The sequence below is a fragment of the Vigna unguiculata genome, chromosome 4 (assembly GCF_004118075.2).
Source record: "Vigna unguiculata cultivar IT97K-499-35 chromosome 4, ASM411807v1, whole genome shotgun sequence".
Classification (NCBI taxonomy): Eukaryota; Viridiplantae; Streptophyta; class Magnoliopsida; order Fabales; family Fabaceae; genus Vigna; species Vigna unguiculata.
The window spans coordinates 32,378,206-32,390,169 of record NC_040282.1 but is presented as its reverse complement, the minus strand read 5'-3'; the positions used below and the strand labels follow the sequence as shown (position 1 = coordinate 32,390,169).

Genomic DNA, 11,964 nt, shown 5'->3' with positions numbered 1-11,964 from the left:
TTTATTATTTTGTATTTGAAGAGAAAAATGTTTATGGATTGGTATATTAAAATAGTTATACGCTGCTTCAATTATGAACTGTTATATATGGTAAGTTTAATCCATATATTTTAAAAAAATGTATGTCATCTATTTAAAAAACTATCGTCAGTTTGTTAAATTTTATAATATTACTTTTCAAAGACTGTTTGGTGACAAGGAGCTTGTAGACAAGATAAAAGGACTGTTGTATCATGTGGTCAATTAATACTTGGATGCACATACACTTCCTTACCGAATTGTTTATTTCCATTTTTAATGTAATATTCAAGGAAAATGAGTTAAAAAACAATTAAATAGTTGACATTGTTTTATTATTCTTGTTTTTATTATTATTGTCATTGTTTTTATATATATTACTTTCATTATTATTAACTATAATTATAATTGTTGTCTTTATATCACTATATTTATTGTAAAACTATTATTATACTTTTATTATAACCGTTAACACTATCACTTCTTTATTGTCATCACAATAAATATTATAATTATTGATATCCTAGAAGTGTTATTGAATTTCGGTCATGGCGGAAATCAGTATTGGTTTTTCGGTCTGCCACCATAATAAGGCGGAGGCAAATCAAATTTTTCATGACGGTTGCTTTTGGCATGATGGATGACGGTGGCGTAGCAATTATGACAAAAAATCGGATAAAAAAATAAGAACCCAAATCTTGAACAGAAGAGAAGAAATGTGCAAAATGGTGGTGGTTTACAGTGGTGGCATGGTGAGAAAAAGATGAGCAGAAACTTTAATTTGATCTTTGCCTTTTAGTCTTTAGCAAATTGAGCCTGACCCACTAAATTTTTTATTTAAACAAACCTACACATATTTCTGACCATTATCACTATTTTACCCTGTTTTTATCTTTTACTTAATTTACTTAAGTTACTGCAGTAAAGTTTTCTTTACCCCATAAAGTTTTCTTTCCTTTTCTTTAGAAATAAAACAACACTCCTTCCTTCACCACAGTACTACCGCAACTACAATCACTGTCACTCACTACTGTCATCAGCTGCTGTTGCCAGTCCCCACCGCCGGTCGCCAACTCCAGCCTTCACCGTTAGCCACGTCGGCCGTCTCCAAGTCTTTTTTTTTTCTACTTCTCTACTTTGACTATACTTGAAATTAAAGAGAAGAATATTTTATAGTGAATTTGAGAGTGTGTGTTCTCTCCTCTTAGGTTTCAATATTTATAGTACATGAGATACAATGGATGAGAGGAAAGAGGAGAATTCTAGAAGATGCTCCTAGGAACTAGAACTAAAGCATGCTCCTAGGAACTAGGACTAAAGCATGCTTTTAGGAACTAGATCTAGAGCATGCTTCTAGGAAAATGAATCTCCTTTAAGACTATTTATTTTAACACTCCCCCTCAAGCTGGAGCATACAAATTGTATGTGCCAAGCTTGGAACATATAAATTCAATCCTAGGACCTCTCAAGGATTTTGTTAATACATCTGCAAGTTGTTCATTTGATCCTACAAATTCTGTGTAAATTTCTTTGGTCATCATTTTTTCTCGAATAAAGTGACAATCAATTTCAATATGTTTGGTCCTTTCATGAAACACTGGATTAGAAGCGATGTGGAGAGCAGCTTGATTACCACAATACATCTTCATTGGTTGAATGTTGCAAAAACCTATTTCTTGTAGAAATTGTTTAACCCATATAAGTTCACATGTTAGGGATGCTATTGCTCTATACTCTGCTTCAGCGGATGATCGTGCAACAACATTTTGCTTTTTACTTTTCCACGAGACTATATTTCCTCCAAGAAAAACACAATATCCCGTGGTAGAACGTCTATCCATAGGAGAACCAGCCCAATCAACATCACAATATCCAAAAACTTGAGTATTCCCTTTATCCTCATAAAGTAGTCCTTGTCCTGAAGCTTTTTTAAGATACCTTAGAATACGAATGACAGCATTCCAATGATCGATAGACGGATTCTGCATGAATTGACTCACAACACCAACTGTAAAGGATAAATCTGGTCTGGTAATAGTAAGATAAATAAGTTTTCCAACTAGTCTTCTGTACCTTTCTGGATCAGAGAAAGCTTCTCCCTGTTCTGCCATTAATTTCTGATTTGGATCCATGGGACAATCCACTGGTTTACAGTCGATCATACCTGTCTCTTTAAGGATGTCAAGAGCATATTTCCTTTGAGAAATTACAACTCCTTCCTTTGACTGGGCTACTTCTATACCCAGAAAATATTTTAGAGTTCCAAGATCCTTGATTTGAAAATTATGGCATAAGTGTTCTTTTAACTGAGAGATTTTACCAGCATCGCCTGTGATCACTATATCATCGACGTACACTATTAAGTACACACATTTTCCAGGAGAGGTAAGGCAATAGAAAATAGAGTGGTCTGCCTCACTGCGTTTCAGTCCAAAGTTTTGAACAATGTGGCTGAATTTCCTGAACCAAGCACGTGGAGATTGCTTGAGACCATAGAGAGAGCGACGTAACTTACAAACCAAACCAGACTCCCCCTGAGCAACAAATCCAGGAGGTTGCTCCATGTAAACTTCCTCTTCAAGATCTTCATGCAGAAAAACATTTTTAATGTCTAGTTGATGAAGGGGCCAATGACGAATGGCTGCCATTGCAAGAAAGAGTTTGACGGTAGTCATTTTGGCTACTGGTGAAAAACTACCGCTGTAATCAAGTCCATAGATTTGAGTGTATCCTTTGGCCACCAATCGTGCCTTAAGTCGATCAACTTCACCGTTGGGTCCAACTTTAATGGCATAGACCCAGCGACAACCTACTGTCTTTTTCCCAGAAGGAAGAGGAACTAACTCCCATGTTTTGTTGTGTTCAAGAGCCTGCATTTCAGAAATCATGGCTTGTCGCCACCCAGGATGATCAAATGCTTCTTTCACAATTTTAGGAATAGTAATGGAAGAGACAGAAGAAATAAAAGAGAAATAGGAAGGAGATACCCTGTGATAACTAAGAAAATTGTAAATAGGATGAGGATTTCGAGTAGATCGTGTACCTTTGCGGATGGCAATGGGCCAATTCAAATCATCATGATCAGGAGTCGTGGTACCAGGTGATGATGGAGAATGACCTTCAAAAGAGGACTCACCTTGGAGTATTGGTCCTGCCATTTGGTTCCTGTGTTGATAAGTAATAATGGGTGGCGACAACGGCGCATTAGGATCGAGTACGGTATTTTGGACTATCTGGGCCGGAGACTCAAAGAAGGGAATAGGTAGAACATGTTGGATAGAATTTGAATCACAAGTAGCAGTAGGGAAGAAGGTAGATTGCTCAACAAAGGTGACATGGGCAGTCATGTAGTACTTCTTGGTCTCGGAAGAGTAACATCGATATCCTTTTTGAAGACGAGAATAACCTAAGAAAACACATTTGATAGATCTTGCTGAGAGTTTGTCTAGACTTGGAGACATGTCATGGACAAAACATACACAACCAAAAACACGTGGAGTGATATGAAAGAGAGGCTCTTTTGGAAATAGAATGGAATAAGGAACTTTATTTTTAAGAGAAGAAGAAGGCACCCTGTTAATGAGATAACATGCAGTTAGGATAGCATCACCCCAATAATGAATCAGCATATTTGCACCAAGCAATAAGGTACGAGCAGTTTCAACTAGATGTCTATTCTTCCTTTCTGCTATACCATTTTGTTGAGGTGTATGAGGGCAAGTAGACTGATGCAAAATGCCATGTGAGTTTAAGAGCTTGGATAATTCAAAGGAAAAATATTCTTTAGCATTATCGCTTCTGAAAATTTTGATTATTCTCCCAAATTGATTTCGAATTTCATTTAAAAAGGATATAAAAATTTGCAAAAGTTCAGAACGATCCTTCATTAAATAAATCCAGGTACATCTAGAAAACTCATCAATAAAAGTAACAAAATATCTGAAGCCAAAAGATGACACACGACTTGGCCCCCAAATGTCAGAATGGATAATAGAAAAAACAGAATCACATCTAGATTCAGAATGTTTAGGAAAAGAAGACCTCACATGTTTCCCTAATTGACATGATTCACATTCCAAAGTTTGGAGACTATTGAGTTCAGGGACCATCTTCTTTAGTTTCGTCAAATGAGGATGTCCTAAGCGGTCATGTAGCAATTTAGGAGATGAAGCAACACAAGATATAGATGGGCTAGAACCAAGGTAATAAAGGCCTCTAGATTCATGTCCTTCGCCAATCATACGACCTGTACCACGTTCCTGTATGACAAAAAAGTTGGCATCAAAGGTTACTGAACAATTTAATGATTTTGTTAATTGACTTAAAGAGATGAGACTAAAGGGACACTCAGGAACGAAAAGAACAAATTTTAAGTTCAAAGAAGGAGAAAGAGAAACTTGACCAATTCCTTTGGAAGCTACTTTGGATCCATTAGCAAGGGTTATGAAATGAGATGTTTTAGGAAAGGAGAGAGAGGAGAACAAGGAGATATTACCAGAAATATGATCAGATGCACCTGAGTCAATAATCCATGGGTTGTGACTCTCCGTAGATTGTGAAATGCAGGCAGTTGACAAACTAGGAGTTGTAGATGATTAAGCTAGGTTGCTGGATTTCAACTTTAAATATTTCTGATATTCTTCTTCAGAGAATTTTGTCTCAGAACTTTCAGCTTTGGAAATATTGGCTGTCTTTCCAGGAAAGCCATGTAGTGAGTAGCAATTCTCTTGAGTGTGGCCCATTCTTTTACAATATGTGCATTGGGGACGCCCTCTAGCACCACGCCCTCCTCTAGCACCACGATTTCCTTTACCACGAAATGAAATCATAGTAGAAGACTCAACATTCTCTTGGACATTTCTATGCTTAAGGGATGGAACCCGAAGGAGATGTGTTATCAGGTTCTCTATAGAAGGGACTTCTTGACTAGTTAGAATTTGATCCCTAATATGATTAAATTCTGGATTCATTGCTCGAAGAATCATAACCATGTAAAACTTATCCAACTTTCCTTTTATTTCTTCTAATGAGTCCACTTCTAAGAACACCTTTAATTCCTCGACAGCAGATTGAGCTTCAGCCATAAAAGTTACCATATCATTGTCAGATTGCTTTAAAGAAGATAGTCGATTAGCCGAATCGTAGAGCCGTTGGATATCATTTGTGAATATATTTTGGGCCTTCTTCCAAAAAGAATGACATGTTTTAAAGGCCCTAAGCGTACTCAAAATATTAGGCTCTACTGATTGCCAAAGTAGAGCACAAAGCTGAAAATCAGTTTTCTTCCATTGCTGAATTTGATCTTGTGGCACTGAGCTTCCATCTTCTTCCAAATGATCATGAAACCCTTGACCAAGGAACCAAAGTTCCACAGATGCAGACCAAGACAAGTAATTTTTTCCATTTAATTTTTCCAAAATTATGGAAGTAGTGCCCGAAAAAGATGGAATACTCCTTGAAGACATGATAAGTTGACAGTAGCTGGTGGAGGTGCTCTGACGAGTCAGACGAAGGTGGTCTGGAGATGATCCGGCGACGGGACAGCGGCGCGTGAGACCCACGCGCCTATGGAAGCAGCGGCGTTGAACGGCGCGTGAAGCAGCGAACGGAGGCGCGACCACCGGGGTTGGATTGCGCTCCTCGAGGCGACTCGAACCCAGGTGCTGGATGGCAAAAATACGGCGGCGGCCGATGGCAGACAGTGGCGGACGACGGACGACGAAAGACCAGTCCTTTGACAAAGACAGGCAGAGCGGGATCCACCCGCTCTGATACCAACTTGAAATTAAAGAAAAGAAGATTTTACAGTGAATTTGAGAGTGTGTGTTCTCTCCTCTTAGGTTTCAATATTTATAGTACATGAGATACAATGGATGAGAGGAAATAGGAGAATTCTAGAAGATGCTCCTAGGAACTAGGACTAAAACATGCTTCTAGGAACTAGATCTAAAGCATGCTCCTAGGAAAATGAATCTCCTTTAAGACTATTTATTTTAACAACTATAATTATTTTGAAGAAACTATACTTATTTTCCAGCAATAATAATGACCAATGGTCATGATACTTCGAGAACATCTCATAGACGTGGCCGGGTTGGATACATTGTCATCCAATTTGACAAATCTAGCAGTGATATATCTAGATTCCAATTTTGCTATGAAATTACAATTCACATGTATTTGGGAATTTTCTTCAAATTGAAATTCTTTGAAGAGTTGTTTTAGCTATATCAGCTCACAAGTGACCAACAATGTCATTCAAAAAATTTTAGGATCAACTCAAGATTAAAAGTTTATGTAATGGTATTATATTTTATTTACTATAATATTTCCATTATGGTTCAGTTATAATTTTATAAAGATTTTTGGAGTTGCTGCTATTTTTCATTATCCGATAACATTGTATCTTAGTCATATTTTTATTTACATATATTTTAATTATGGCGTAAAGATTAATAAGTAGTAAAATTATATGTAAGGATTTAAAAAATAAAAAATTCATCCGGTATAATTAAAATAAGATTTTTTTATAAGAATGAAGATCAAAGTATTTTTAACTACACGATGAAATGAAACTAAGTCTTCTATTTTTTTTTTAGGAAAATATAATAGTGGGTTTTTTTTCGTCATATTTTAGTTTTTTTTTTTTTTGATATGTACACTTGTAACCGGAGCAAAGCATAGTTTCAAATCAAACCGAAACGTTTGGTAATAAAATGGAAGCTTTCCGCTTATCACATCCATTTATGCTCACAACCAACCCCTTCAAGGCTCCCTCTCTCTGCACCTTTTCCTTCTCCACGCATCCTCGCCGGTGCTTCAAGGTGGAAGCTGCCAGAACACACAAGAATAACCAGCCCTTCGACGCGGCGGCGTACGAGGCGGAGCGGCTGGCGCTCGACGCGGAGGCCCGGCGAGCCATGGCGGAAGCCGCTGACCCGAAGGCCTGGAAATGGGTAATCCGAAAGAGGATATGGGACATGATGGAGGCCCGCAATTTTGCCAACAACCCTCGACCTGTTCACCATCGCATTCCCAATTTCGTTGGGGCTCCCGTCGCTGCTCAAAAGGTATTCATTTTATAATGGAAAGTGAAGAACCCGCTTAATGAAAGAGCAGGGCATGATTGGATAAGAATAAGCTTTTTTATAAATAGAGGAGACAAGATGAAGGGAAAATTAAATAAACTTCAATATAATCTGATAAGATAACAGGAGATTGAATGAAATGACATCTTTTTTTGAAGTAGTATAGTACGAAATGAAATGAATGAGATTGATATGAGGAGCTTTAGCTTCCATAAGAAAACTTGTTAAGTGAAAAAACATATCAAAGTTACCCTGGATTTGAAATGGGTTAATTGAACTGTTTGATGTGGGTTTTGGCAGATGAGGGAGCTAGATGTTTTTCAAGTTGCTCAATGTGTAAAGGTTAATCCAGATTCTCCTCAGAAACAAGTCAGGTTTCTCACTCTTTCAGGTCTGATACTTCATTTGGTGTTTCTTTTGTGTGTGGTGCTGAGTGGGGAGGGTAATGCTATTTATGAACATTGGTTTTGAGTGGCGCTGAGTGGGGAGGGGAATGTTCAAGTTTCTTTTGTGTGTGGTGCTGTGTGGTTGACGCCTCATTGGTTTTGTTGCATTTTTTCTGAGTTTGAAGGGATTGTAGATAAGTGAGAAATAACAAGAAATGAAAAGGTTTTAGAAAGATATATGCTCATGAAAAGTGGAAGAATAATGCTACTAGAAACTCGCTTGTGTAGTCATACAGAACCGCACATTTAGCTACTTCTCAATATCGGTGGCTCAGTTTTAAATTTTGTCATGTTAATCTCAGGTGTTGATCAATTGCTATTGTTGTGACTGCAAGAGTAGTCTAAATGTTGCATCATTCTAAGTGAAGAATATCAAAAGAAAAAATAAACCTGCTTGACAGTTAGTTGGTAGAAGTTGTTGCATGCATGACTGCTTGACAGCTAGTGGATTGCATCATGTAAGCTCAGGAGCATCTTCCTGAACCTGAACTGTTCCATCTAAACGTAGTATTAGTACGGTGTAGCTAAAAGTGAATGATAATCAGTATGGGTTATTAATTGTCATTGTAAATCAGTATATCCCTTTTTGCAGTAAGCTACTATTAGTTTTGCCTTTAAAAGTGAGGCTTTTATAAAAAATTGTTGAGTAGAATACATTGACACTATTATTTTTTTAGTAATATTAATGTGGCGTGAAAGAGTTGTGAAGGTCTGGCTTAGATGTCAGTGACTGAACTTCACATTTCAGGTTTTATTTTTATTAGTAATCATTTGAGAATCCTCGTTATGTGGACAACATTGTGTATCTAATCCTAAGTTATCAGGACATGTAAGATCTTGTGACATTGAAGGCTCCTGCTAGCGTACTGTATGTCTGACCATATGGATTCTAAATCAATACAGAAATCGATAATTTGATGTAAATTTTAGAATCCTTAAAAGATGGATTTTCCTGTAACACTCAGTATTTTTGTTAGTAGGTCAGGTAAAACTTTTTATGGTTATGCATTTAAGATATCTATGGTCATGACGGTCTTTTACTGTGTACATTTTTTTTACTGAAAGTGTTATATTTCACTTTGTTAAGTTTGACATACCTGCCTTTTGGTGATTGTGATTGCCTGCCATCTTTACTCTTGATTTGCCTTATTATTTTGATAAGTGAGAGTGTTAGACTAATTCTTTACTGGTCCTTTATTATCTAAATTGAGCATAATGTGAATAACATTAAGAAACTTGAACTGGCTAAAGCAGAATTTGTGATCAATTTTATAAAATTATAATAATAAAATAAGACTTTAAGAATTTAGTTAATTCAAGACTCGAGGTTCTTATCTTCTCCTCTAGTTTCCTTCTAACTGTATATCTTCAACATATTTCGCAGATGGGAAGAAGTTGTTGACTCCTCAACCTCGTTTGAGAACAGGTTTCTTCTCGGTTCTTGAATCCAGTATGTTAACTTTGGATACTATGAAGGAAGCCTGCACTTCTGTTGGTGTTGCCAAGCATGGACGACCGATTGGGTTAGATGAAAAGATAAAGGTAGATCTTATTGTTATTGGATCAGTTGCTGTTGACCCAAGGACAGGGGCTCGATTGGGAAAGGGAGAGGTAAATTTACATGTCTTTGAATTTTATTATGGCCATGTTTAATCTTTTTGTTCACTTATCAATTAAAAGTCTAGAACTACAAAATTAGATTTTTAATGCTTGGCAACCTGTATTGATCTTGCGTTTAAAAGTTTTGACCTTCTATTTGCTTACATATCATGAAACTTCTTGCCCATGAAATATACCTCTGGAAGGAAACCAACCTCAGTCTAGTTTCAAAGCTTCCCGTGAAACAAAAAATCCCTACTTTCCTCTGAGTGGTATGCGTGAGCCTTGAGGGACCTTTTAATCTATTAATGGACTTTTGAATTTGAGTGTTCCTTCAACTAATAAGATTCAACTGCAGGGATTTGCGGAACTTGAATACGGTATGCTGAGGTACATGGGAGCCATCGACGATTCAACACCAGTTGTTACCTCAGGTAGTTTTGGTTCCTAACCTGCCTTTACCACTTTTGTGAGCCCGTCATTTTAAAATTTTCTCTCGGACATTTTGAAAACACAATTTCAACTGTTGAAGTACCTGCATGTATAACACTCATACTTATTTCATATTTCAATTTTAAAACATGGTTATGACACAAGTTGGTTATGTAACCTCTTTTAAGAAAAACACTTTTCTTTTAAAAGAATTATATACCCTGTATGCTTGATATTATTTCTGTTTCCACACATGATTCTCTAGCCTCTTTTATTTATAAAGGTTTATTTGGGTCGAACATATTTGGGTTGCAAAACGTAGTTTCCTTGCACTAATGCTGACTTGTTAATTGAATTTAGTGCAATATAATCACTAATGAGTTCCTCCATACCATATTGTAATGTGCAGCCCTATTCATTACCTTTTTATTCTTTCCTTGTGTAAAATTTACAATTTGTCTTCTTTTGTATGTAACACATTGAGAACAACCGTTGCAGTGCATGACTGCCAATTGGTGGACGACATTCCAGTTGAAAAACTAAAAATCCACGACGTACCAGTGGATATCATTTGTACTCCAACACAAGTCATTTTCACACACACGACTATTCCAAAGCCTCAAGGTTGGTGAAACAATGCCACCTATCTGTCTTTACGTCTTTTTCTTACCCATTAATCTGTAAATCATTGAGATGCCCTTGCATAGATGTAATTTCTGCACAAGTGGTCAACCTTGAATGCTGTAGCTTCAGTTTCTCTTTCCCTTGTTGGATGTTCATAACTTCCGATATTTGTAAAAAAGACTAACCAACGTATTATCTTTGCTGCAGGGATTTATTGGGACAAGTTGTCTCCTGAGAAGCTTGGACAGATTCGTATACTGAGGGAGCTCAAGAAGAGGATTGAACAAGAGACTGGAACGAAGCTTCCTACTGGTCCATCAGAGAAATTACCACCCACTGCTCAACGAAGTCGCAGGGGTTAGTTATATACATGTAAGTTTTGATGGATTTATGTATATATTAGAGGTGTTTAGTGTTAAGTAATGAGAAAACTGAACGTTTAACTTTAAAATTGTTTACGTGTATATATATCTAGCATTGTTATGTAAAGACCTCTTCAAAGAAATAAGCATTTTCAACCCATCTGAATATTGTTTATGAAGCCTTTTAAGAAGCCTCGGATGGGGAAGACTGCCGTTGTTAATGTTGAATGTATCTAGAGGATGAGTTTGTCTGGCTTATTTATGCTATCTGTGAACAGGTTTTCTTTTGTATCGGTATTACACAAAATGAGAAAAAAATAGTAAAATAAGTTTTCTATAAAATTAAAATTAATTTATGAATAAGTTAAAATCAATTGGAGAAGCTAAATGCTTACAACCTTTTCAAAAAACTGATTTTAACTCCTACAAAAATTAATTTATTGCCTTTTTTATTTACTTTCTTTTTCGGTGTGTGTGTGTGTGTTTTTTTTTACAAAATTATTCAAGCTAGTTTTTGTTAGACAAATGACAAAAATCTAAGAGGTTGAATTTTATTTGAAAATAATTATCCATTTTATTGATCTAAAAATGATTTTATTATAGATGTTTAAATAATTGATTTAGTTCTTTTAAGTTGTAAAAATTATTATTAAACATTTCTTATGATAAAAGAATCTTATTTTCTTGAATTTATAAATATATTTTTCATTACACATATGATAAAGAAGTAAATAAACAAAACCTTGTGTAAAAACTGTGGGAGACCCGTCCCCCTTAGTCCCTTGCTTGAAAATTTTAGTTTTATTCAATTTAGATCATAGTTGCTGAATTTGGATAAAATATCTAGGGTGTTAAATTAAATTTTTTATATATAATTTATTTAATTAAAAAATATTTCTTTTACTTAAATCATTTTTATACTGTAATTCTTTTCAATTTTTAATATTTTTAATTTATTAAATTCACATAAATGGGTATTTGAATTTTTATTTCAATTCAAGATTATTCAACTAATTCATTTTATGCAATGAAAAATATAAAATGTCAACATTTTATAATATAGAGTTATATTAATCAAGATTATTCACAATCTATCTTTCTTTTATTTCACACTTTCTTGATGATTTGGTATGAAAAAAATCTTATAATCAGATATAGAACCTTAATCCCTTTAATCCATTTATAACCGATGTCCATCAAATTAATTTTTATTTTACTTTTTAAACAATAAAAATATAATATATATATATATATATATAAATTAATAAAAATAATATAATAATATAAATATCAGACAACAATTACACAATTAGGTAACTTTTGAAACAATTATATAATTAGATAAGTCGTGATCAGAGAATACGACTTTAAGAGAGGAAGTCAGGTTCCTTGCTC

General features: G+C 35.4%; 1 protein-coding gene across 1 annotated transcript; it reads left to right on the top strand.

Annotated features, from left to right (window-relative positions):
• The first annotated feature begins 6,691 nt into the window (after positions 1 to 6,691).
• LOC114181175 (5-formyltetrahydrofolate cyclo-ligase-like protein COG0212) lies at positions 6,692 to 10,744 on the top strand. The gene is made up of 6 exons (XM_028067536.1): positions 6,692 to 7,088; positions 7,407 to 7,497; positions 8,937 to 9,163; positions 9,510 to 9,585; positions 10,082 to 10,207; positions 10,415 to 10,744. Exons 1-6 carry the CDS (start codon positions 6,735 to 6,737, stop codon positions 10,567 to 10,569), a joined length of 1,029 nt encoding a protein of 342 aa, XP_027923337.1. The 5' UTR covers positions 6,692 to 6,734; the 3' UTR covers positions 10,570 to 10,744.
• Positions 10,745 to 11,964: the final 1,220 nt, after the last annotated feature.

Coding starts and splice junctions, on each gene's coding strand:
- LOC114181175 (XM_028067536.1), top strand. CDS start 6,735: ATGGAAGCTTTCCGCTTATCACATCCATTTATGCTCACAACCAACCCC. Junction 7,498..8,936: donor CAGGTTTCTCACTCTTTCAG/GTCTGATACTTC, acceptor CATATTTCGCAG/ATGGGAAGAAGTTGTTGACT. Junction 9,586..10,081: donor AACACCAGTTGTTACCTCAG/GTAGTTTTGGTT, acceptor CAACCGTTGCAG/TGCATGACTGCCAATTGGTG.